The sequence below is a fragment of the Drosophila innubila genome, chromosome X (genome assembly GCF_004354385.1).
Source record: "Drosophila innubila isolate TH190305 chromosome X, UK_Dinn_1.0, whole genome shotgun sequence".
Lineage (NCBI taxonomy): Eukaryota > Metazoa > Arthropoda > Insecta > Diptera > Drosophilidae > Drosophila > Drosophila innubila.
This window is the reverse complement of record NC_047626.1, coordinates 22,545,944-22,570,927: the sequence shown is the minus strand read 5'-3', so window position 1 is coordinate 22,570,927 and position 24,984 is coordinate 22,545,944. Positions and strand designations below refer to the sequence as shown.

The following is a 24,984-nucleotide window of genomic DNA, read 5'->3' as shown; positions in this document are numbered from 1 at the left end:
TCGACGCATGGCCACACCGAGCACTCGATACTTTTTGTGCATTTTGGCGATATTTTTAAAATTCCTTTTGTGTGTGTGTATAAATTTGAGTTAAAGTTGAAAAACACGTTTTATTTGTAGTTTCTTGCTTTAATAATAAATAGACGAACATGTTTAGCTCTAGGTACTACACACAAATTATCTTATAAATTAAAGAACATCCGCTGTCAGCAGCTCAACCAAATATATTCGAATACAAACTGTTTAAGCCATTGCTGATGGTTGAGAGAATGCCGTTGTCATTGGAGGCGGCTGTTGCGTAGGGCGGTGCACCTGGTCTATAATGCTGCGGTGCCTGCATGGGCCGATAAAACGATGGACCCCCAGCTCCGACTCCCTCAATGCGCTGTGAAGTATTTCAAAAATATGTTTAAATTTATAGTGTTTCAAGTTAAATGTAGCTTCTTTTGGCGTTTGATCCAAATTTATTGTCCACATTAAAAAGCCAAAAATGTTAGTAACAATATCATTAACGACAACAAACACTTAATTATATGGATTTTAAATACATCTGGTTTTTTTTTTAAATAGTTAAAATGGAACCAAAACAAAAAGATTATAATTTAATATTCAACTACACATAGGAGAAAAATTAAGAATTAGAATATTTCTTCCAAAAATTTAAATATATTAGTATTTTCAAACTTAACGGTGAGTTCAAAACGTATCTACGAACTTGTGTGACGAGTTTACTAACTCATTTTTTGTTAATATAGTTTCTAGAGTTTTTAAGTTATAGGTACTTGGTTTAAGAATTTATTTTGCTAAGGATCGCAAATACTTAATTCGAGGTCAATCAAACTTAATTTTATTACGGCTTTTTCTCTCTGTGTACGGAAGATCATAAACATAATGAATAGCATACATATGTGAGGTAACAGTTATTGTATTGATTTCTTGTTGAGATTAATCCTAAGCCTTGGTCAAAAATTCCATTTGTCTTATCAATTTTCCAAGTGCAATACAAACTCATTTTACTCCCATTTTAGGTACTACTGGGGCTAGTATAGTTAGTTAGTTAGTTAATTAGTTAGTGTTAAGCCTTAGGACTAAAGCACTCGTGAGAATATTTACACGTCAGACATTTGGATGCAGTGGCTCCGTTTCTAGTCTGTCGGAAATTGTAGTTTATTATCAACCAGTTGACGCTGATTACGCGTCGTTGTGGTGCGCCTGGAGGAGGAGGAGGAGGCGGTGGCAGAAGCTGAGGCGAGAATATGCTGCGAAAGGATCATGTATTTCGGGAGGATAGGCAGAGTTAGGGTTAGCTTGTCAAACCATCACCATCATCAAGACTACAATCGAGCATAAGAAAATCATTTTCAACCCACCTTGGATGCTTGTAATGTGACATTGAGCAATGTGGGATGCTGTTCCACTATGACGAACTCCACTTCTCGGGGCGCATAGCCCTCGGCGAACACCTGAAATGTAGTTATGGAAGCCAAGTTGTACATAATTCTAAGTAATCAATTATATTTTTTTAGATAACTGTTTGTTTACCTCTGCCTTGTAGTAACCCGGCAGTAAAATGCGCCAGAATTCGCCATATTTGGTCGTCTGGAAGCCAACGTCACGTCCCTTAATCTTGATGGAGGCGCGTTCAATGGGCATACCCGCCGGATCAAAAACAAATCCCTGAACTCCACGATGTGCCTCGGCCAGAAATTTGATTAGAGACTGCATACAAAAAGTGGATAAGCAGAAAACAAAATTTAATATCAATTTCACTACATAGAGAAAAAAGCAGGGAATAACACCGGAACCGTCAACCGAAACTAACCGTTTCATTTTAGTACCAAAACTGAAACCGTAACCGAATGAAAATTCTCTGTCAAGAATCGAATACAGAAACGTTTGTGCCAGTACGCTGTAGTAAAGTTGCTAGGTCAAAGAGTTATCCAACTTCCAACTGTCATAACTTGATCAAAACTGAATAGATTTTCAAACGCAATGTCATTTTGATTTTTTAATTTATTCTATTTTATTTTTTTTAAATCATGTGAAACTCAAAAATTTGGACTTGAAAAGTGGCTAAATCCGCAGTCTGATAACTTCATAACTTGATCAAAACTGAACCGATTTTCAAGCGAAATGTAATTTTGATTATGCTTTGGCCTCTAAATATTGTTTTCCCAATTTTTGTTATCCCAATTTTTGTCTTCCTAATTTTTAATTTATAAAAACAGTATTCCTAATTTTGGTTTCCTAATTTAGGATTCCTAATTTTGGATTCCCAATTTTGGATTCCCAATTTTGTTTTCCTAATCTTTTTAGTATAAATTTCAATTCTAATAAATAATTAATACATCAAAATATTTATTTACAGTGTAGAGGATTAGCTCACCAGTTGATTGTCTTCCCAGTATTTCTTGAGTTCGTAGGCCGGCGGAAACTTGCAGCAGGAGATCTCGAGGGTAATCTCCATGCAACCGTACCAGACATAGTTGTAATCCTGCATGCCACCCGTCAGTGGATACCAAGCGGCACCATTTGTGATGCCGTTTTCAAAGGCTGGAGTCGCCGATTTGCAGGCCACGCCCCTGGACATCTTGGCATGATTGCGGGCATAGACCAGGGAGAGATGCTTGAAGACGTCGTCGTCGGGTGTCAACGACGGCGCAGCCGAGTAGGTTTGAAACACTGCGCCCAGGGGACATGTGGGGCGGCACAAAAAATAATAAAAGAATGGGAGAGAGAGAGAGAGAGAAAGGCAAAAAGAAAAGATTAGATGTGTCGCTCGGAGAAGATGGCGTCTACTCACTCGCACAGAGGGCGGAAGAACGGCAGATTCCTTTCAGCAGCCATATTGGTGCGAAGGCAAGGATTAAAGTTCAAACAGAGAGCATTGAGGGAGAGATAACTTTATAAATCGGCACTCACAGAAACGCGAGACCAAATTGAGAATCTATAGCAGTGGTCGGCACCAACACATTCATATGTTTTATTGCGTACGCTGCGAATTAACAGAATATTTACAGACGTCAGGCATGTGACGTTTGCTGCTGATTCATTTTGCCTCGCCTCAACAGCGGCTTTACAGCGTAACAGCCCTATAACAGCGGCTTAACAGCAAAATGTCGTAGCAGCGACGCCACACGAACGTTTATTCTGTAAGTGTGCAGGCAGCGGTGCAGCAGAGCAAATACCTAAGCACGGTGCACGAGCCGTGCCGACCACTGATCTATAGGCTACGGGACAGGGTACGGATGCAGATGGTGCACTTTAGAGACTACTTACTGGAGTTGGGCGTATTGTCGTAGGGATAGCTGGCAACCAGAGCTCCACCATGCAGACTGCCACTTAGAACGAACTGTATCTTCGATATCCAATCCTTGACGGCATCCGTTTCCGGCTGACCACGCTTATTATTCTGCTTAAAGTAATCTGGAAAATTGCGATTCAAATCGAACCCTCGAGCATTATAACTGTAAAGAAAGTAAGGAAACTCAGTTGGAAGATTTTACTCTTAGAATAACGATAATTACCGTCCCTGTCCGCCGTCGCAGGTGCCCTCCTTGGAGACAGCATAACCATCGGGATTCATGGTGGGCAGTATGTGGATGCGTGTATTGTCCAACAACCATTTCACATATTGATCCGTATTATAGCTACTCACAAAATACTGGATCAAATGGAGCAGCATCTCTCGGCCAACTGGCTCATTGCCATGTATATTGCCCACATATTTCACATCTGGTTTACCCACCATGTGCTCATATGGCGAGGAACTGACCACCATAACCCATAGATCACGCCCCTGTATTGATTTGCCGATCGAATACAGTGCGGTTAGATTAGGATAACGAGCACTTGTCGCCCTGAAAAATGCGGAAATCATACATACAATTGCTATAGTGGATAGAACTCGACACTGAGATACTCGCTACATATATTCGAATCGAAATAAATCAAATTAGTATGTACAAAGTACAAAATCAGAAATATTATTATCTTCGGCACGTCAAAGATTTGATAACCTGTATTACATTTTTGACTAATCGCTTATGATTTATGCTCCTTTAGTGATGGTAAAAAAGAAATCTAAAAACCATTCTAAAATATTAAAATAACTTTTGTGGGCATTACCAGGATCGAGAATGCGACATTTGTGCGTCTTTAAATGGAAAAAAACTCAAAAATTTACATTTTAAAAAATGTTTTCTTACGTGTTTAATGCATTTTATCAACACTATTTTTTATTATGAGAGACAAGCTTTGAAGACTTGTCGTTTCTGAATTATTTATGGAAAACAATGCATCGAGAACACGATGTGCACTTTTGACTTCATCTTGAAAAATGCAAAAGTCTGCAAAATGTGGCGAGTAATTTGGATGAAAATATTCTCAATCCATAATTTATATTTTATGAATTTTTTTGATATGTTTCTATAATTTTTTGATTTTACAATTTATATTAGTAATTTGTAACTCGACATCGTAAACGTGAAAAGACTTCCACCAAAAAATAACTTAAAAACTTTAAAATAAATCTAAATTTAAATGTTTTCTTCGCATTTTGATTAACTATTTGATGCTGGAAGAGAGATTTTGTCAAATAATCGATATAATATAAGCACTCCTTTTTGGAATTCAATTTTTCAGAAAACAGGCAAAAATATAAAAAACTCAATTTATTTAAATTTGCAGTCGGTATGTGCGGTATAGTGGGTTTATTTATGTGAAAATTGTTCAAACAAGTAACTTAAATTCGTTTTCGGAAGAAAATTTTGCAAGATTTGAGTTTTTGATCAATTTTAAGATTTTGGTAGTGGTGGACATTTTTCTGGAAATGCCCATATGACTATCAATCGATCCTGACGAAATAGGCAAGGCAGTTTTGGACTTTCGACTATATCATGTCAAGGATATAGCTTTAAGATTGCTCATGTTATTCTATTTTTATTGATTCATATCAGAGTGATGTCACCAAATTTTGGTAGTTCTATTTAATGTTTTTTAGCTTGATTAAAGAGTATTTTTAAAATGTAATAATAAGAAGGCTAGAAATGGTTAAAATTAGGTGTACGAATAATATTTGTGACGTTTTTATCACTTCTTTTTTAGAATGTTCCTGCTGAGTATACTCGACTAATTTTTTTATTTATTTTTTAATTTTATCTCGAAATATCAGCTGCAAATTAAACTTTTCCTTGTATCTCAAACCTACGATAGTCGTTACTTTAAATAAACTGAGTGTTCAAATAAAAGTTAGACTGACTGTGTATAGCTTACAGGTTCGGAGATGTCTCCTTCAGCCTGTTACATACACTGTCACCAAGTTATTAAGCTTCTGTGACCTTTTTTTTTTTTGGGTAGCGAGCATATAAAAATAGATTGATCAGCTGACAACATGTTGATATCTGATTTATGTTATGTTTAGTTGACGTACCTCAAGAATCGTGTGAGCTCCTCGTGATCGTGATAAACAAAGTCCAGATTTTGGGCATCGGGAAGATAAGCTCGTGGCTCAGGCAGCGCCATTGACAATTGATCGTTGTTAACGGTCTTGGCGCTGGATAGATATGCATAATGGCAGCCATATAGTAACATCAAGATCAGTTGACCAACGATTGTGTTTCGCAGTATCATCTTTGGATCGTTGGTTTGGTTGAGTTGAATTGGATTGGATTGGATTGGATGAACCGCTGACGGTGACTTCAAGTCAACAAATGTGAAGAGTTGGCCAACGAGAGCTGTGGTTATAAAGCAAAACATGAAGATGGATGAGTTTGTAGTTGCAGTTGTTACTGTTGCAGTTGTTGTTGTTGTTGTTGTTGCAACTGAACAACCAGTTGTTGTTTGTGACCAGACCAAAATGACCGCAACGATACGTGCTTCAATTTGGCCAACAGCAAAGGCCGAGTGCATTGGCCTTAACCAGGCAGCAAAGCCAGGCAAGCACCCAGCTCAAAACTGCAAACGTGTTCCCCTTATCAAAGTTCATTGATTTCTCAGTATTTGTTTGTGGACAGACAGACAGGCGGACGGACAGGCGGACGGACAGGCGGACGGACAGACGGACAGATGGACAATCAGTTGGACACGCCACGCGAGTCAAAAATGGATCAGTTCTTCAATATTTTGTGACTGCTTGTCTAATCTCAAACAGATATTGACCGGATGGAACCCACCTATCTTCTCAAGAGCAAAACGATAAGATATACAAAATAAACAAGGGGGCTCCGCCCCCTGCTCGCTTCGCTCGCCTACCCCCGGCTCGCTTCGCTCGCGGTGAGGTGCGGCTACAGTCGAGCACGCTCGACAGTAGGATACCCTGAGCCCATGTACTCTTTTATAAAAGTTGATTGTTGCCCATTTTCAATGGGCTCAGGGTATCAAAATTACACACGCGAAACTATGAACAACTTTCGGTTTTCTTAAGTCACTGTGCTTATCACTGCAGACTACGTTATTAATGCCTCACTGAACTAATACATCACTCGATTACGATTACGACTTGCGATTTACCAATTTATCAATTTCTAATTAATTTTAAATAAGTTTAATATAATAAACTTTAATATAATAAACTTGTTTAAAATTAATTAGAAATTGATAAATTGGTAAATCGCAAGTCGTAATCTTAATCGCTTGCAATCGATGTAGCGTGTGTCAAGAGTAGCCACAAACTACAACTTTGCTCAGCCTGCAATCTGGCAGCACGCATTTTCCTCTCTCACTCTCTCCCACTTACGCAACAAATTCAAGCCTGCCAAAGGCTGCTGCAGTGCGCGCGAAATTTGAAATAAAAGGCAATGTCTAATTTTATGAGATTCTTAAAGCGGATAATGCTAAGTTTTTTTTTACAACGATAATAAGCAGATACTTATTTTATATATGTGTAAGGAATCGAAAATATTAATAATTAAAATTATTATTTTGCAGCTTTCAGTGCTCGGCAAAGATGCAAGAGTAGTGCTGCAAAATGATCGCTTTTTTTTCTCATGCAATTTCATACATACATAGCTATCAGCTTCTGCTGATTTTTGCCATGCAAAAATACATATTTATATATTAACACAATTATATTTCAATCAAATTGTATATTTGTATATACATAAATTATACATTAACATTTTCATTACATGATATCGATAATAATTTTTGCTTATCGCTTAATTCTTATTTGGTACCAAAATAAATTGGTACTAATTCGTTCTGTCTTTGTGCGCGCCTTGCATACAAACGTGAACATGCTGTCTCGCTCGCACGTTTGATTTGCCATCCAAATGTAAATATTCAACTAAATCTAAATTCCGAAATAACTTCTTTATTTATGGGTCAATCGCTTTGAAATTTTCAGGGTCGTTTAATACGCATACTTCTCAACTGATTGTTTAGTTAGGGAGTGCTATATCAAAAATTGCGCCTGTAAATCGTTTTTTTTCAATTTGTGGGCGAAGGGGGCGTGGCATCAAAAATTGGAAACAAACTTGACCTGCGTATGGTATTCAAAAACCTGCATTCCAAATTTGAAGTCTCTAGGTCATATAGTACTTGAAATCGAAGCCCAAAAGAAAATTGGTACTATTTCTTACTGTGTTTGTGCGCGCCTTGCATACAAACGTGAACATGCTGTCTCGCTCGCACGTTTGATTTGCCATCCAAATGTAATTATTTAACTAAATCTTAATTCCGAAATAACTTCTTTATTTATGGGTCAATCGCTTTGAAATTTTCAGGGTCGTTTAATACGCATACTTCTCAACTGATTGTTCAGTTAGGGAGTGCTATGTCAAAAATTGCGCCTGTAAATCGTTTTTTTTCAATTTGTGGGCGAAGGGGGCGTGGCATCAAAAATTGGAAACAAACTTGACCTGCGTATGGTATTCACAAACCTGCATTCCAAATTTGAAGTCTCTAGCACTTACAGTCTCTGAGATCGACGCGTTCAAACAGACGGACAGACAGACGGACAGACGGACAGACGGACAGAAGGACAGACGGACAGACGGACAGACGGACAGACAGACGGACAGGGCTAGATCGACTCGGCTGTTGATCCTGATCAAGAATATATATACTTTATGGGGTCTGCCACCCCTCCTTCTGCCTGTTACATACATTCTGCCAAACACATTATACCCTTTTTTGCCCATTTTCAATGGGCTCAGGGTATAAAAATTTGCCACCCCACAGCGACTATAAAAGCTAATAGACCACATCATATCTGACCACAATAAAGAAATAGTCACAACATGAAACTATCTGTAACATTTGTGATTCTTAGCGCATTATTTGCCGGCTCTTTGGCCAATGGTGGTGCCGAAACTCGCATTGCTGGCGGTGAGGATGCCGTTTTGGGTCAGTTACCCTACCAGGCGGCTCTCTCCATTGGTGGCAGCTACAATTGTGGTGCGGTCATCATTGCCGAACGTTATGCATTGACGGCTCTCACTTGTGTCTGCTCTACTGGCCAGGATAAACCGTAAGTAATGAAAATGACAGGACCAGGGACAGTAAATAATGATAATTTTATTTTTATTAACTGAAAAAATCATTCACTCCAAGTAATGAAATATACCACAATTTATCTTTACGGGTAATCTCTGCATTTTCACCATGATCTTAAAATTTATGATTTTTATTATTTTACTCATGAAATAATCATTATTTTTGATCAAAAAATAAAACTCAAAACATAATCATTATTTTTGAGCAAAAAACAAAAATAAAACTCATAGCAAATGGTTATTTCAGTAACTTTTTTTTTTAATCAAAAATAAAACTCAAGTTGTTTGCATTATAAGTTAAAATAAAACTCAAGTAATAACTATTATTCTATGAGTTTTATTTTTTTGTTAAGAAATTATAATGAATAATTTTTGAGTCTTATAATAAAGCTAATAATAATTACAGTCCCTCGTTTTGTAAAATGAACAACAAGAATGATCCAGAAATCTAATTCAATTTAAAATTGTATGGCTTTTTGATTGATGTACATTTCTGGAGCACCTGTAGTAAATTATTTTTGTTTTTATCAAATAACACAACTTTATATAAACAATTAAAAAAGAAAAAGTTCAATTTTTTTAAGCTTTTTGCTATTGACTTTAAATATTTATTTCTTTCACAAAATTAATTAATTTCGCCTCTTCTCTGCCTTTACAGTTGGCCACCACAGATGTTTATGGTTTCTGCCGGTACTGTGGATCTCTACAATGGTGGACAGCGTATTCGCGTGGAGGAGATCACCATTAACCCGAACTACAATGAGCTGAAAACAGGTGTTGCCCTGCTCCGCCTCACCGAACCTTTTGTCTTCAACAAATATGTCAGCGCCTTGCCATTGGCCGCGAAGAATCCTCCAACTGGTGCCTACGTCGACATCTCTGGCTGGGGAAGAACCACCCAGACGGAAGCCGACATGCACCGCACCCTACAGATCGGTACCGCCATTGTGGAGCCCCAGCGTGAGTGCAGTCTTGTCGACAATCAGATCGTTAACAACGATCAGGTTCTGTGCTTGGGCCATGGACGTCGTGAAGGCATCTGCCGTGGCGATCTTGGAGGTCCTGCTGTCTATCAGGGTTCCCTTGTGGGTCTCGGTGGTGAGCTTTTGGGCGAATGCGGTGGCCTGTTGCCCGAACGTTTCATCAGCATTGCTTCCAACTACAAGTGGATCCAGAAGCAGATGAAATAAGCCACAAATAAAGATTCTATAAACTGCAATCTTCACGATTTTTTTTTATCAACTGAATTCCACTTTCCCAAACCAATTCATCAATCTTATCGGGGAGTACGTTTAATTAGCGTACACTGATAAATAAAACCGCTTTCTTAAATTAGAAATGTTGTTTCACATTTTTTTTTTATAAAAAAACTTACATATAAGACAATTAAACAAAACCGTTATCTTACAATCAAGAATTATTTCTTTTATTCTCACAATACTAAGGATTTTCGTCATTTTATTTTACCCGTTAATTAAAAAAATAAGTAAATGGGTATAATGTGTTCGTTGGAATGTGTGTAACAGGGAGAAGAAGGCATCTCCGACCCCATAAAGTATATATATTCTTAATCAGCATCAACAGCCAAGTCGATATAGCCATGTTAGCCTGTCCGTCTGTTTGTCTGTCCGTCAGTGTAAGCGCCTAGGTCTCAGAGACTATAAGAGATAGAGATACTTAATTCGGCACACAGATTTCTATAGATCCCACCACACCCCCAGATTTTAAGATAATACGTTTTTATGGTAATCAACATTATCTATTATCTCACTTAACCGCAACAAGATCGGATAAGTAGAACGGCAGTAATAGCTAACCAAAGTTATTTATAATTAATTCAATGCAATCACCCAAAAGTATGCAGTAGTTTTTATAAGGTAGTAATTTCTGTAAAGTACTTCATAATATATTGAAATAAGTAACGGCTATTCTATGGTCGGGATCTCGACTATAGCCCTTCACACTAGTTTATTTTTATGAATGTAGTATTCAATTGGACATATCGTTGCGAGTCTTTAGTCCACTCAGCACTTTGCTCTGATGCCCATAATAGTTGTTAGTTTCAAGACTGTAGATAGTCGTATTATTATGATAGGATTTCCACTTCAGTTTTTCTAACGCTGCGCGTATCATTTGCCCCTTTGATTTTCATTAATTCAATAGTATCTTGATACTCATCTTATTTTTTTTGAGCCGATAATAGAATATGCAATTTTTAGAAATTCATATTCTCCTCAATTGCTGATCTTAACTTTCGCCTATAAAGCCTTGAGTGTTCTCCTGATTGTGTTATCATTAAAATACGGTTGATAAGTTATTATACCCTATCTTTACTGAAAATGTGTACACTAGAAAAAATAATTCTGTTCTATTAATGTATTACCACAAAAAAAACCTCTACACGAGGTAAAAGTCTAGTGACGAAAGCAATTTCTAGCCCAAAATTTCTGATATCCAATTTTGTGACGAGCAAAATTCAGTTTAATCTTAAAATATAATATTAAATAAAAATATAAATTTTCCCTCCCACTTACACCCCCGTATCTAATGAACCAGGTGGGATAGCAAAAGTTTTAGTACGCCATTTTGTAAGTTAGGACTGAACCTTTCGATCGGTATATAACTCGATCTGATCGGAAAGTCATAGCAAGTTTCCTAAATTAGCTGTATATATTGCTAGTCGCCTTTCGCACCCTTCGTGCTGCTTTCGTCACTAGCGCGAACTGCCGTCCGCAGTGATTCTCAAAACACAGTTGTTAGCTAAGCTTATATGCGAATTAAATGGCCATAACGAAAATATTTGATTCAAACTATAGATATACTTAGAGCCCCGATAAATTAAGGTATTTTTTTTAAACCGTTTGGAAATGATTTATAAGATAAATTTTGAACATATCAGTTGTTATCCACATCGAAAATGTAGAATCGAGCTGTCGACCGATTGATCAATAATACATCGAGTGAAATAATGATGAAAATTACATTAAGCAGGGAAATCGGAAAAGATTTGAAAAAGTTATGAGTTTTAAGTTTTTAAAAAAATTACTACAACAATCGATTATTTTTGTGTCTAAGCTAATCAGACAGTTTCATAAGAATCGAAAGAGCGAAGAAATAAATTGGGAATCTACGAGTCGTAGCACTTGTGACTAATCGGTGTTTTCATAATCTAAGGAAATACTTGAAACAACGTTGTATTGAACAGTTAAGAAAGCTCAAACCTTAAATGATATGAACGATTGAGATGCTGGCTATCTAAAAGTCATAGCACTTTCTTTTTCTTGTCTTTACAAACTGTCAATTAGAAATTGATGAAAGAACCAAATATCAAATATGATATCCCGATGATTCCAGAAGAAACAATAATAGCTAAACGTAGATACTTGAATTAATCTCGGAATCTGTCCAACTATAGACGTCAAAACTGCAGTCCAAGTGAAAAGTAATTTTTATTATAAAAATCTTAAATATATACAGAAGCTAGTCCCATTTCCCATTAACTAAATATTAGAAATGAGAGGAAAACGTTTCTTGTGATAGTTAGGTGAGGAATTCATTCATGGACTATTTTTCCATGATTCCGATGATTCCAGAAGAAACAATGACAGCTACACGTAGACACTTAAATTAAAATAGGAATCTGTCCAACTATAGACGTCGAAACTGCAGTCCAAGTGAAAAGTAATTTTTATTATAAAAATCTTAAATATATACAGAAGCTAGTCCCATTTCCCATCAACTAAATATTAGAAATGAGAGGAAAACGTTTCTTGTGATAGTTAGGTGAGGAATTCATTCATGGACTATTTTCTTTGATCCAGTCGCGATAGTAGGCAACATTCATGAATCCATCGGGTTTGCTTGTGCCACAGCCTCCGACATAGAAGGCGCCAATGGCGACCAGTTCATTCTTGTAGACAGCTGGTGATCCGGCGTCTCCGAGGCACATGCGTTTGGCGGATACCGATGATTCTGTAGCGGATGCGAGGCAGATGAGACCCTCGTGCTCGAGGTACAGTTGTTTCTGACAATCGGAGGCACTGATTGTCTTCTGGCTGCCCACGTGCAAACGATGGCTGATCGGACCTTTCGGATTTGGAGATCCCCAACCCGAGTAGGTTAATTCAGCGCCAGTGGGAGGAGCGTTACTTGCCAGCTCAATGGGCTGAGTATTGGCATTCAGAGTGAGTGGAGCCTGTAGCACCAAAAGTGCCAGATCATTGAGTCCATCGGCATAACCCTTGTGCACGACAATCCTTAAGACGGGGACCAGTTGACCTCCAGCTGAGCGTTGAATGCTGCCCGCACGTACCGCAAAACTTCTTGCCGGATAACTAAGGATAACAATGAGCAGTTAGAAAGGATCGCTTTGTAGTTCAATGTCTCCCAGGCACTACCTTTCAATGCCGCCACCTCGGGTGACGCAATGAGCAGCAGTCAAGCAGACTCTATCGCTAATCAGGGCTGCGCCACAGACATGATCTCCATTCCATTGCAGGGAGACGCTATAGGGATGCGAACCGACAGCTGCAGCCTCTCCATCCAACACCCGACTGGACAGTGCCGTCACAGTGGGAACAGCAACTCCAATGGTCAGTAGAAGGAGTAGGCAAGAACTAATCTGTACTGTTTGCATGTCGGATTCAATCTTAACTAATTGAGTGAAGTCGCAACCTGGAAACATTTATACAGGCGCCAGGTTTTTTTATGATCACGAATCTAATCGACAACGACCAGGTCATAATAAACAGCGCTTATCGAGCGACCGCTGACGTTCCAGATTAGATGAGCACGGTATCAGGAATGTATCAGGTATTGGGTATTAGGTATTTGGTATTGGGTATTGCAAGCAGCTTGGTTAAGCCGTCAGTCAATTAACCAATCAGTTTCCATTCCGACACCATGATAGCCCAACGTATGACGCTCTCATTGCTCTGCTTGGCTGTAGCCCTGGGTCTTGTTGTGGCCTCGCCGCAGGGCCGTCTGCTTGGCTCCGAGGACGCCGAGATGTCCAAGTACCCCTGGGTGGCATCGTTGCGCCTAAACAAAGCGCATGTCTGCCAGGCCAACATCATTTCCCAGACACAGATGATCACCGCCGCCCACTGTGTGTCCGATTTGGGTACCCAGCCGTAAGTTAATCTCTAATCGAAGTCTGCTTCTTTTCTCACTTGATCCAACTGATTTTTATAGGGTTCCTGCGTCGCAGTTGACGGCTCGCGTGGGCAGCATCAATCAGTTTGCCGCCGGTCTGTTGGTTGACATCAAGGAGGTGAAGATACATCCCTCGTATGGCAATTTCTTGCATGATGTGGCCATTCTGACACTCAGCCAACCCTTGACCTTCACCGAGAAGATCAACAAGATTGCATTGCCCGAGAAGCCAGAGGGTGGCGATGAACTTCCTGAGTTACCAGCAAATGGAACACCCGTCTATGTCACCGGTTGGGGTGAACAGTTGGACGGTTCCTCCAAGTACAATCTGCAGAAGGCCAATTTCAACACATTGAGCAAATCAAACTGTGAACTGGCCGCCGGCTATGGCTACGACTCCGTGCTGTGCCTCTCCAGCGCCGAGAAGCAGGGTGTCTGTCGTGGCGATGATGGTGCTAGTGTTGTGGATGACAATGGTGTTATGGTTGGCATTGTTAGCTTCTTCTTTGGCAACTGCGGCACCAAATATCCCGATGTTAGCACTCGCATCTCCTACTATCGCGACTGGATTGATGCCAATCAGCAGTAGTTCCTTCCTGGGAGGCGTACCATTACCCAATCCCCTTGTGTCTTTTTATATTTTTTTTCCATATTTTTTTCATGTGCATAAAATTGTGATGTTCTGTTGAAAATTGCGCGTTGTGTTGAACGTTAATTTTATGGGCGGGAACATTACGATTGTTTTATTATGGCCATAAATTCCAGTTTGTTGGCCATATCAGTAATATAAGCCAACTAATGTCCGACATGTGTATATGGTCAATAGGGGCTATCGATGCACGTTAGTTTTTCACTCTATATTAATAGCTCGGCTATCGAACAAAGGTTCCAATCGCGAACTGATAGCAAAAGACCCGACTGTAGGAGTTAAGGGAAGAATCGAAAGACTTTATAGATAAGCATACGATGAAATTGTTTTGTGAATTCATTTTCGAATGTCAACTACGAGGTTTTAATCTGATCAAGTTGATCAGTTAGTCAGTTATTGAGTCATAGTTAGCTCACACTACAATTGTCTTCTCCTATCGCCTTACCTCCGTTACCCACCCTACTTTGGGGTCGGGTAAGGTAAAGGGGTGAAACTTTCATGTACTACCGCCTATTGCGAATTTACGAACGGAATAGCTGCTGACCATTGATAAGATTAGAATGATTAGATTTAGTGTAGCTGACCAAGCCAATGATAACCACAACGCACAACGCACAACGCTTTTGTTCCCGCCGTCCAATTGGCGTCATTTGCACAACGCATTCGACAACGAATTGACGCTACAAAATGTTGCAAGTGAAGCAAATGGGATCAGGGATGATCCTCCTCCTTCTTCCTCTCCTTCTCGTCGCCGTCAGTGAATCGGCGAGTCCGAGAAAAGATCGCATTTTGGGCGGTAAGGAGGCGCCGAATGATGCAACACCCTATGCTCTTTCCCTGCGTGTGGACAATGCCCATGTGTGCGGTGCCAGCATCCTTACGGCCACCAAGCTCCTCACCGCCGCGCATTGCCTCTTTCGGAATGACAAAGCGTAAGTTGAAAGTAAGCGCATGTCCAACTATATTTCAACTAATCCTCTGGATTTTCACAGAATCGACAGCACTCGCATTACGGGACGTGTCGGCAGCACGAATCAATATGCCGGTGGACAAATTGTGAACATTGCCTCCTACGTCATACATCCGGACTACTACAAGCTGGACAACAATCTGGCCGTCATCACATTGAAGACACCATTGCAATGGACGGATCGCATCCAGCCCATTGAGCTGGTTGACAAGGATGAGGCGCTGCCAGCGGATGGATCTGTCATTAATGTTGCAGGTTGGGGTACCACCGTCGAGGGTACCTCCTCCTTCAAGATCCGTCAGCTTAGTCTGACCTTTGCTGCGGATGCGGTTTGTCGCGATGCCTACAGTGATCACGATGCCAGCAAGGACTTCTGTCTGGCCCATCCCCTCAAGGAGGGTACCTGCCATGGCGATGGTGGTGGTGCTGCCGTCTACAATGGCAAACTGATCGGTGTCTGTAATTTTGTTGTCGGCGCCTGCGGATCACGCTATCCGGATGTCTTTGTCCGCACAGCCGGCTACTCCGCCTGGCTGCAGCAGCAACTGTCCGTCTAGATTATGCCAATCCCAAGCGATACAATTATATAACCATTATCTATTCTACACATTGTGATAATGTTAAACTCATTGGGCGGAAGTGGGATCTTTTCTCAATCTGTAAGATCTTTCATTGTATTTCTATAATTTCTCAAATTGAGCAGTTGAGTAATTTAGAATCATTTCGAAAACATTTGCGACCTAAATCTTTATTAGCATAATTTTTTGCTCTGCTTAATTTTCCCAGTTTTAAGTTGATCCTAATAGTTTTCTTCGAGGAATTTTCCTGTTCTTCCCCAATCGTTAGTCACATTCCTAGCATGATTAACAATGTTGCAAAAAGCAATAAATTAATTGATAGGCGTATTTTTCGATAGCACCTTCAGGAAGACCAATAATAGTATGACCTCAGCCAAAGCGTCAATGGCGACGATAAGAAGTCCAGTTATGCGCTATAATTAAGATCGGGTTTTATAACTAAGCCATATGGATAAGATTGACACAACTACTGCTATTTCAACTGAAGACGGAATTACAATCCAATAACTTGAACAACTTGAGAATTGCACGAAATCGCACTTACATGCGATAAAAAAGTTAAAAAGATCTTAAATGTCGATATTGTCTTAAAGCTCTAGCTTTTTTACAACAATATAAATAAATAATGCGGAAAATGTAACTAATATTCTATTGTATGACACATAAAAAACTCGGAAAGTGTTGTGAAATATGCTCGTCTCCATTTATCAAGGCTGCAAACCGGTTCTGAACTGAACCTTGCTGAACTGGTTTGGTTTAGGTTTTTAAGCAACCCGAACCGGATCATAAACCGAACTTTTTATATTATATACTCCATGAACCCGAACCTGAACCGAACCAATTTCTTTAATTAAAGGTTCGGTTCGAAAGAAAAATAATTGCCTACTTTTTATTAGTGATGTAAAAATACATCGAAAAATCGACAACTCGATTTTCGCGAAAGCGACGATCTATCGAGTTGATTGAATCGATTTCCATGAAAACATCGACAACTCACTGGAGTTTGTTCATCGTTGCTCATTTGCAGAACTAAATGATCTACAATCGAAACTTTTCTTGAAATTTAGTACTTATCGAGAAGTAAAGTGAATTCAATCGCGCGGGAACAAAATAAGTTCACTTAAATTATATTATAACATAAAAATCATAAAATAATAAGTCATTTAAAAACTAATTTAGACATTTATAAAATTAGATTTATTTTAAATTAACTTCGATGTAAAAATCAAGAAAAGTTTTATATAAAAAATAAAAATTTGTATAAAATTGGGTTCGAACCCAAACCTTGCGCTTAGGAGGTGTGTAAACCGGTTTGCGAACCGAACCTAAGTCTTGCTCAATGGTTCGAACCGAACCTTTGCCAAAATTTTGGTGGTTTTCAGCCTTGGTATTTATGACTAGGGAAAATACTATTTGCGAGTTGGATAATGATCGTAAAAACCTACAAGAGGAGCCATAGAGAATGTGGGAGTAAATGATATATAAGACATTGAAAAGTTAAGTTAAGGTTTAGTGAATACATATCTTCCCAACACTCTTAACATTACCATTAAGTTCTTAAGTATTATACGGAAAGCTTAGTTGTAGGTTGTCCCCAGACTTTTGAGATCAACTTTATAATAATATTAAAAATAATAATAATAATGTAATGTTCGAATAAGGTAAAAGACAAATCAATTTCCAATGTACATATATCAACCTATTACTTAGATAGATATGGGCTATACATTGATAAGATGTTAGATTAAAAGTAAGCTAACAAAATGCTTCCTTAAATTTCCCAATAATTCGAGCAATTCTCCCACAATAAAATGTATGTTAACATATATTATAGCGACTGTAAAGCTAATAAGTCATAAATTAATGATACGGGTAAAACCCTTGACGGATAAGACCCCAAAATCAGTTAAAGGGAACACGGATTAAAGTTGAATCCAAATCGGCAATGCGAAACATTTCTTATCGGGTTTCGATGAAATTGAACGATTCATTGGATTCAAGTACGAATTTTGACGAGATAGACACGGATAAGGAAAGAGAGAGAGAGAGAGAGATAGCTAAGCCGATTAGATAGAAACACTAGACCGATGGTAGCATAAATAGATCGGGTGTACCGTTATGGGCCTTCACTTTATCAATCTTTGACATGTTGAAAGCTATTATAATTGCCTGTGCGACTCTGGCTCTGGTCTCGGCGGCTCCTCAGCGCCTGGAGGGGCGTATTGTCGGTGGCGTAGATGCTAAATTGGGACAATTTCCGCATCAGATCTCATTGCGTCAATCGGGTTCACACATTTGCGGTGGCTCCGTCATCTCCCGCGATGTTATTTTGACTGCGGCGCACTGCGTCAGTATTCAGATGGAAAACGGCACAGTCGTTGTGTAAGTGATTGAATTCTAGAGAAGATCTGCTTTCGAATCAAGCCAACCTTCTTACTATTTGTCTAGCACGCCGGCCTCTTTGCTGAGCATAAGAGCTGGTACCTTGGATCGCTTCCAAGGCGGCATGCTTATCAATGTGATCGATGTGGTTGTGCATGAGGAGTACTCGAGCTTTTGGAATGATGTGGCACTACTGAAGCTGGAACGGCCTCTCATTTACTCCAGTCAGTTGCATGCCATACCGTTGGCTACGGTTGAAACACCCGTAGACAGTGAGGTGATCATCTCTGGATGGGGTCGCCTCACATGGGGTGGCGATGTGCCCCGTTTGATGCAATGGAACACTCTAAGTTCGATATCGAAAGCCAAATGCGGGCTCAGCATTGGTGTCTTTAAGGATCACATGCTCTGCCTGGCCCATGAAATGAACAACGGTGCCTGCAATGGCGACTCTGGCGGTCCAGCGATCTTCAATGGAGAGCTGGTCGGTATTGCCGGTTTTGTAGTCGGCGGTTGTGGTTCCGACAAGCCCGATGGCTATGCCAAGGTCTTCTACCATCGCGATTGGATTATTAAACATGCCAATTTGTAGTAAAATCATTAATTATTGATTAACAAGAGCTTAATTTCCTTCACGAATAAAGGAAACAAAATTTCGATCTTTGAAAGAAATTCAATGATGTCAATTTTTGTTTTTTTTTTTTTTTTTTAAATTGTGCAATAAATTAAAGATCATTCTTTATGATTCAGTTTTAGAGCAGGGCTTTAGAGCTCACCGAGCTCTTATCGTTATTTTTGAAACAATATTTCGAATAAGGAAATATCAGGATCAACAGCCTAGTCGATTGAGCCATGTCCGTTTGTCCGTCCGTCCGTCTGTCTGTCCGTCTGTTTGAACGCGTCGATCTCAGAGACCATAAGAGCTAGAGACTTTAAACTTGATTTGTAGGTTCCTGGATACAGTTTGTTTGTTTTTATTTTTGGATCGGACCTCTATATCATATAGCTGCCATAGGAACCTTAGGTCGAAAATAAAGTTTTAGCATTTAAAACTTCTTGGTTTATTGAGATATCTTAACGATACTAATAGAGCATGCATCTGGGCTGGTATTAAACATTCTGATCAAATTTAGTTCAAATCGGTCAACAATTTCATATAGCTGCCATAGAAACCTTAGGTCGAAAATTAAGTTTTAGTATGAAAAACTTCTTGGTTTATTGATATATCTTAACGAAACTAATAGAATATGCATCGGGGCTGGTATTGTACCTTTAACCATAGGAATAATCGAACTCTTTTTTTTCTGATGGTAGAGGCAAAACTAAAAAGCATACTGAGGAAAGCTCAGCATCCAACTTAGTTTATCTTTAGTTGATTTCAATTATTTTTCAAATAATAAGTGTATATTAGAACTTAAAAAAAAACCAGAAAGTCCAAACTGATTAGTGAATGCCTCATTGACTTTAGTTAAGCCACAACCGCATCAATTGGGCCAATATACTCTGTGTGTATGTGATGTAATGCAATGGTCTTAATGGCACGTGTCTGAGTTGTTTGGGTAATTAAGACGCCGTCATTTGCGAGTCTGATAAGCGGTCTTACCCACACCCCTTTCCAGTGGAAGATCTAACGGTGGGGGAGGTCGACTTGGTTTGTTTTTAACATTTTAACATTGACATTGACATTGACATGATGAGGATGATGACTGCGTTGTGACTGTGCCATAAAAGGCAACTTCGTAGCGACATTAAGCACACTTTGTCGGGGAGTTTTTCAATGTCAAGCAGAGCGATGAAGTTGCAATTGAATCTATTGATCCTTTTCCTGAGTATCGGCGGAACATGGCAACAAGCAGCGGAGGAGCCAACATTCTCGATTGGACCACGCATCGTTGGTGGGAAACGTGCCAGGGCGGGACAGTTTAAGCATCAAGTATCGGTGCGTCATCGTGGTGTCCACATTTGTGGTGGCTCCATCATATCGTCCAACTATGTGCTAACTGCGGCACATTGCGTTCAGTTCGGTGCAAATCCGTAAGTTCCATCACCAATTTCCGTAGAGTCAAATAATTACTCACGTTATCTGCCCTTTGCAGGGTATCACCAAGTGTGTTGGCCGTGCAGGCGGGAAGCCTTCGGCTTAATAGCCATGAGACCTATAAGGATGTGGCAGCTGTGAAGGTGCATCCCAATTATAAGAGTGGAGGTGTCGGTTACGACATTGCCGTACTCCGTCTCAGCTCAACGCTTAAATACAACTCGAACATCAATGCCATTGACCTGGCTAAAAAGGATCCGCCCGTTAACTCGATCGTGGAGATTTCCGGCTGGGGTGCCATCTATCATGGTGGTCCCACCTCCAATGATCTGCTCTACATTCAGGTGCGCAGCATTTCCCGCGATCAATGCACCACTAGCTATATGCGCAATCTCCCCGAGACGACCATGTGCCTTCTCCATGGCGCCAATCTGGGCGCTTGCCACGGCGATTCTGGCGGTCCGGCTGTCTACAATGGTGAACTCGTTGGTGTTGCCAGCTTTGTCCTCGGCAGTTGTGGCCGTGAGGCACCCGACGGATACGAGCGAGTTTCCATCCTCCGCAGCTGGATAGTCGAAAATGCCGAGCTTGCAAATTCACCGAAATAATGAAGAAATCGAAGCAATCTAAGGGATTCCGACATTTGTACAGAAACTTAATAAATTAATTTTTATTTCATCAAACCGACAAGTCCGTAGTGCGAGTCACCCTGTAACCACATTAACACTTTACTTATAGGGCTTTAATTCCCTACGTTAGCATATTATAAAGGTTAACAGAGCATACAAATTTTTCAGATTAAGCTATATCATCTAAAGATTCAGCTTCAGGTTTTAATACCCTGTTTTAGCAGAGTATAGAATAAATAAAATTTGACTTTACCAAAAAGCTAATGTATTCAAAGAGCATATAAAGATTTTGAAACAAGCTAAGAATCGCTACACTTCTGAATTGTTTAAACAAAAATTAATAGTAATGGACCAATCATTACAGGGAATGCCAACGAGCTAAAAGATTCAGCTGATGATTCATTTGTCGAAATTGCTTTTACACTTGTATTCAAATTTTCATCACAATTCACCTGCGGTATTTCCGTAACTCGTATGCTCCATTTCCACTCTAAATAAACACAGAAAAAATCGCCGTTAAGTTCTTTATTTGAAACAAGTATTTTATATGGCGTTAAAAATAATGTCGGCGTTATCAGAGCGCGGCTTGAGCTCTACTCATTAACTGACCGCCCTGCCCCACCACCCCTGTGACCCTCTTGCCCCTAAATAGCATCAACAATAACAGCAGCAACAACACATTGAGTGTCGACCAGCGACCCCATCAAATCCATCAGATACAATTTGTGAAAGTGAAAACTAGATACAAGCTCTGCATTTTTCTGTTGTTTTATTCAGTAATTTTCCGTCTCTTTATTTGTTTTTTTTTTTTTTTTTTGTTTAAATTTTTCAGTTGGTTTTTTTCAGGTATTACAAATCACTTAACTATGCCCCGCCCAAAAGCACACCACACCGCCCCCTTCTCATTTCGTAGAAGTCGTCATTTAATGATTTTGTTGTGTTTTGGTTTTCATTTAACTCGTCTCACATAATTCGTCGTCGCAAGTTTTGAAGAGTTTTTCCCCATTTCCATTTCCAGCTTTGTCTCTCCCCCTACTTGCCACTTACCCCATCCCAGTGATCGTAATTATCGTACGTGGCATGTGGCATAGCATTTGTCAGTTCATCCGACTCTCAGCCAAGTGTAAAATGCGGCTTACCATGCAATCCATGTTGTTAAAAGTCATTGAACTCGACAGTCCCTCGTCCGCTTATCGCCCATTGCAACTTGATCGTGGCATCGAGTCCAAGGCCCGACCCATGAACCAAGAACGAACCCATACGGAGATTCAAAAATTATTATCTCCGATTTTTAAGGGTGGTTTAAATAGTTTCTTTAACTGCATGAAAATTGTTTATCAAAAGCATAACCCAAAATTTCATATCAAATCTATATATAAATATATTGACGAATGTTATTTAAAAGCATAAGATAAGTTATTAAGGATCCATAGAGCAAATTGAGTAGAAATAATATAAGTTAAGTAAATTTTAAAAATACTAAACCTACTTGAAAACATTCTCAACTTTCAACTTGATTAATAAACTTAGAAAACTTTTATAATTTTTAGGAAAATTATTATTTCCATTAAAATAAAAAATCAAAATAAAAAATTGCTCAGGAAAGCTATTCGAAAATAACAAAATTGACAAGTTTCTAGAAATTGTACAAAACAATTTTTGTTTATGAAAAATCTTCCACACTTTGATTTTATATTATAATCTGAATTGTAAAAAATTTCTTATATATTTTACCTATTTTTTGAAATTAGTTTAATTTTTGAATTTATGGGATAATATATGTTGACAGTATTTTCATTGAAAATTTCTACTTTTTTGTAGCCTAGTTTAATTTTTGCAAGGAAGGAGCATTCATATATACTGTCCAAAGACGAGTGATTAATATCGGGGGTGGTTAAAGGAGTTTGGCAAGCGTTAAATCTTGTGTATGCTACTGATACAGTGGAACTTGCTTAACAGCTAAACGAAGATCCAACAAAATGCATCAGTCAATTTCACCTGTGCCACTTCCACGACAAAAGCAAATTTCATGCATTTTGATTCGCATGTGGTACAGTTGAAGTTGTTGTTGTTATTGTGGTTTCTGTTGTTGCAATTGCATTTTGCTTGGCATGGAAAGTAATCAAAATTGAAAGCGCTCCCCTCGCACCACAGTTGAAAGAAAATGCAACCAGATTAAGTGGCTTTTAATGGACAATCATGTTGTGGTGGGGAGGGAGCATGGAGTGTGAAGTGGGGTGTATAAAGAAATGCCAAAGGCAAGCGACAATAAAGAGCGTGGCCTGAGCATACATATGAGCACTTGATAACGGGTTTCTAAATCCAGCCCGCAGTTAGCGTCACTAGCCGCGGCAGCGACGCCGACAGCGGCAGCAGCAGTGGCAGCAAATGACGCGTAGGAGAAAGAGTCGTTGCACAGTCCACAGACAAGACCCCAGAGACAAAGTTAACCCACTAACCTTGTTACTGTTTAATGTCTGCCATTCAGTCTCCGTCTCCGTCTCAGACGCTGTCGAAGTCGGAGTCGGAGTTTCTGTGTTAGAGTCTCGGTCGTGGTCGTCGCACTGTGGGCCGGTAGGCCGAAAAAAATGGCTAAAATTAAGATTTCGACGGCAGTAATAAATACATCCGATAGAGAATTTCTCAAACATTGAGCATGCAAAATGGTTTTACATTTAGACAAATTCGATTCATTAACGAGATCATAAGATTCTGTGCATTTCGGGAAAAATATGTATACCTTCTGTAAGGATAATTTAAAATACGAATTTCAAGAAATCAAGTAAATTACACATATTGCTCATTTTCATCGAGTCTGTTATAGCACAACAAATTATAGTCTTGATATAGATATTATATATGATTTAAATAGAGAAAATAAAATAATGGTTATCATTTTTTTTATAGGCCAAGGCGTTTTCTATTGAATGCTTTATTTTAATTATTTCATTAGTTTAGAAAATCTAATTTTTCCAAATTAGCAAAAATAAGAAAATTCCCCACTGTGCGTCGTCGCATTGAAAGTTGCTGTCAAGTTCAATGCTGCCGCTGCTGCTGTTGGGCAGCGACTGCGGCGTCGGCCATGGCGGAAGTCTCTGCGTCAGCGTCATGCAGAGAAAGCAGTGCGAAAAGGACATGACGAGGTGAGAGTGACGTCGGCAGAGGCATGCGCAGTTTCTTAGTGGGTTAGTAGTGTGTGTGAGTGTATCTGTGTGTATGTGTGTGAGGGGCTTGATGGGTGTGCGGGTGGCTGCCAGACTCTCGTTTATATAACAACAATAAACTGCATGCAGTTGTTGCCGACATCGCTTGCAATGACCTTCACCTTGGCAATGGCAGTGACAGTGGCAACGTAGACGACGGCCTTGCCACTGCCGCTGCCACGGCCAACGTCGCTGTCAGGATGCTGTCAGCCTTGATCTTCAAATGTGCACGTGCATACGCATTGTTTCACTTTATTTGTAAATAATTTCAATTACCTGCACTTAAGTTGTATGTTGTTGTTCTTGTTGTTGTTTTAACAGCTGCGGCGTCAGCGTTGAAATCAAAGTCGGCGGCAACAACTGCAAAAGAATTTGCATAAAAACAATCAGCTTTAATTCAACGTACGCTCTTGCCGGGCTTCCAATTTCTTCACACAATTTAATTTCTGTCGCCAAAAAAAATAAAAATAAAAATAGAAGATACCACAACAAACAATGGGAAAAAAAAAACAAAACAAACACAATTCTTAGACGTCAAAAAAGTTTCTCTTTACGCCTACGCAACGGGAGGCTCAATTAGCACGCACCGCACACGCACTGAGGCCATAAAGCAGCAACAATGACAATAAGAAATGGCAATAAGTACAAAACACAAACAGCAATAACAATAACAAAAATTTAAGATGTGCTTTAAGGAAGTGTCTTGAACTCTTTAACCGTTGCTGCTTACTTTCAAGCTTGGGCAGAGCGAGAGAGTGCCAAACAGAGAGCAAGTGAAACGCGTCCGTTAGCCAGCGCCGTTAAAGTTCGACTGACAGAGACGTGTGTGCTTTAAGCCAGAGACCGTCGACGTCGACTTTGACGCTAGCAGAGCGGCTGGCGGCAG

The 24,984-nt window shown here is 39.5% G+C and overlaps 7 protein-coding genes across 12 annotated transcripts; 5 read left to right on the top strand and 2 right to left on the bottom strand.

Annotated features, from left to right (window-relative positions):
• Window positions 1-108: 108 nt before the first annotated feature.
• LOC117780089 (carboxypeptidase D) lies at window positions 109-24,903 on the bottom strand. Of its 6 annotated transcripts, XM_034616525.1 has the most exons (9): window positions 24,829-24,903; window positions 24,375-24,458; window positions 5,432-5,735; window positions 3,528-3,860; window positions 3,280-3,467; window positions 2,387-2,697; window positions 1,543-1,719; window positions 1,371-1,463; window positions 109-385 (listed from the first exon to the last, which is right to left on the bottom strand). In XM_034616525.1, exons 3-9 carry the CDS (start codon window positions 5,629-5,631, stop codon window positions 215-217), a joined length of 1,473 nt encoding a protein of 490 aa, XP_034472416.1. In that variant the 5' UTR covers window positions 5,632-5,735; window positions 24,375-24,458; window positions 24,829-24,903; the 3' UTR covers window positions 109-214. The 6 variants fall into 6 exon arrangements, with proteins under 6 accessions (XP_034472416.1, XP_034472423.1, XP_034472391.1 ...); XM_034616532.1 differs by lacking the exons at window positions 24,375-24,458; window positions 24,829-24,903 and adding an exon at window positions 2,804-2,845 and having other exon boundaries at window positions 2,387-2,682; window positions 5,432-5,906; XM_034616517.1 differs by lacking the exons at window positions 24,375-24,458; window positions 24,829-24,903 and adding an exon at window positions 1,114-1,259 and having other exon boundaries at window positions 288-385; window positions 5,432-5,909.
• On the top strand, window positions 8,222-9,716 carry LOC117780190 (chymotrypsin-1). Its single transcript, XM_034616623.1, has 2 exons — window positions 8,222-8,470; window positions 9,154-9,716. The coding sequence occupies exons 1-2, from the start codon at window positions 8,241-8,243 to the stop codon at window positions 9,683-9,685; spliced, it is 762 nt and encodes a 253-aa protein (XP_034472514.1). The 5' UTR covers window positions 8,222-8,240; the 3' UTR covers window positions 9,686-9,716.
• Window positions 12,160-13,154, bottom strand: LOC117780152 (serine protease SP24D). The gene is made up of 2 exons (XM_034616578.1): window positions 12,893-13,154; window positions 12,160-12,829 (listed from the first exon to the last, which is right to left on the bottom strand). Exons 1-2 carry the CDS (start codon window positions 13,129-13,131, stop codon window positions 12,292-12,294), a joined length of 777 nt encoding a protein of 258 aa, XP_034472469.1. The 5' UTR covers window positions 13,132-13,154; the 3' UTR covers window positions 12,160-12,291.
• On the top strand, window positions 13,373-14,341 carry LOC117780171 (chymotrypsin-1). Its single transcript, XM_034616600.1, has 2 exons — window positions 13,373-13,627; window positions 13,689-14,341. The coding sequence occupies exons 1-2, from the start codon at window positions 13,398-13,400 to the stop codon at window positions 14,236-14,238; spliced, it is 780 nt and encodes a 259-aa protein (XP_034472491.1). The 5' UTR covers window positions 13,373-13,397; the 3' UTR covers window positions 14,239-14,341.
• On the top strand, window positions 14,924-15,875 carry LOC117780182 (trypsin-7). The gene is made up of 2 exons (XM_034616610.1): window positions 14,924-15,230; window positions 15,291-15,875. The coding sequence occupies exons 1-2, from the start codon at window positions 14,986-14,988 to the stop codon at window positions 15,823-15,825; spliced, it is 780 nt and encodes a 259-aa protein (XP_034472501.1). The 5' UTR covers window positions 14,924-14,985; the 3' UTR covers window positions 15,826-15,875.
• Window positions 17,974-18,896, top strand: LOC117780199 (serine protease SP24D-like). The gene is made up of 2 exons (XM_034616634.1): window positions 17,974-18,228; window positions 18,295-18,896. The coding sequence occupies exons 1-2, from the start codon at window positions 17,993-17,995 to the stop codon at window positions 18,818-18,820; spliced, it is 762 nt and encodes a 253-aa protein (XP_034472525.1). The 5' UTR covers window positions 17,974-17,992; the 3' UTR covers window positions 18,821-18,896.
• Window positions 19,968-20,953, top strand: LOC117780160 (serine protease SP24D). The gene is made up of 2 exons (XM_034616589.1): window positions 19,968-20,262; window positions 20,325-20,953. Exons 1-2 carry the CDS (start codon window positions 20,006-20,008, stop codon window positions 20,872-20,874), a joined length of 807 nt encoding a protein of 268 aa, XP_034472480.1. The 5' UTR covers window positions 19,968-20,005; the 3' UTR covers window positions 20,875-20,953.
• Window positions 24,904-24,984: the final 81 nt, after the last annotated feature.

Coding starts and splice junctions, on each gene's coding strand:
- LOC117780089 (XM_034616532.1), bottom strand. CDS start 5,757: ATGTTTTGCTTTATAACCACAGCTCTCGTTGGCCAACTCTTCACATTT. Junction 2,683..2,803: donor TTCTTCCGCCCTCTGTGCGA/GTGAGTAGACGC, acceptor CCCTGGGCGCAG/TGTTTCAAACCTACTCGGCT. Junction 1,720..2,386: donor ACTGGGAAGACAATCAACTG/GTGAGCTAATCC, acceptor TTTTGTATGCAG/TCTCTAATCAAATTTCTGGC.
- LOC117780190 (XM_034616623.1), top strand. CDS start 8,241: ATGAAACTATCTGTAACATTTGTGATTCTTAGCGCATTATTTGCCGGC. Junction 8,471..9,153: donor TCTACTGGCCAGGATAAACC/GTAAGTAATGAA, acceptor CTGCCTTTACAG/TTGGCCACCACAGATGTTTA.
- LOC117780152 (XM_034616578.1), bottom strand. CDS start 13,131: ATGCAAACAGTACAGATTAGTTCTTGCCTACTCCTTCTACTGACCATT. Junction 12,830..12,892: donor CGAGGTGGCGGCATTGAAAG/GTAGTGCCTGGG, acceptor TGTTATCCTTAG/TTATCCGGCAAGAAGTTTTG.
- LOC117780171 (XM_034616600.1), top strand. CDS start 13,398: ATGATAGCCCAACGTATGACGCTCTCATTGCTCTGCTTGGCTGTAGCC. Junction 13,628..13,688: donor TCCGATTTGGGTACCCAGCC/GTAAGTTAATCT, acceptor TGATTTTTATAG/GGTTCCTGCGTCGCAGTTGA.
- LOC117780182 (XM_034616610.1), top strand. CDS start 14,986: ATGTTGCAAGTGAAGCAAATGGGATCAGGGATGATCCTCCTCCTTCTT. Junction 15,231..15,290: donor CTCTTTCGGAATGACAAAGC/GTAAGTTGAAAG, acceptor GGATTTTCACAG/AATCGACAGCACTCGCATTA.
- LOC117780199 (XM_034616634.1), top strand. CDS start 17,993: ATGTTGAAAGCTATTATAATTGCCTGTGCGACTCTGGCTCTGGTCTCG. Junction 18,229..18,294: donor GAAAACGGCACAGTCGTTGT/GTAAGTGATTGA, acceptor CTATTTGTCTAG/CACGCCGGCCTCTTTGCTGA.
- LOC117780160 (XM_034616589.1), top strand. CDS start 20,006: ATGTCAAGCAGAGCGATGAAGTTGCAATTGAATCTATTGATCCTTTTC. Junction 20,263..20,324: donor GTTCAGTTCGGTGCAAATCC/GTAAGTTCCATC, acceptor TGCCCTTTGCAG/GGTATCACCAAGTGTGTTGG.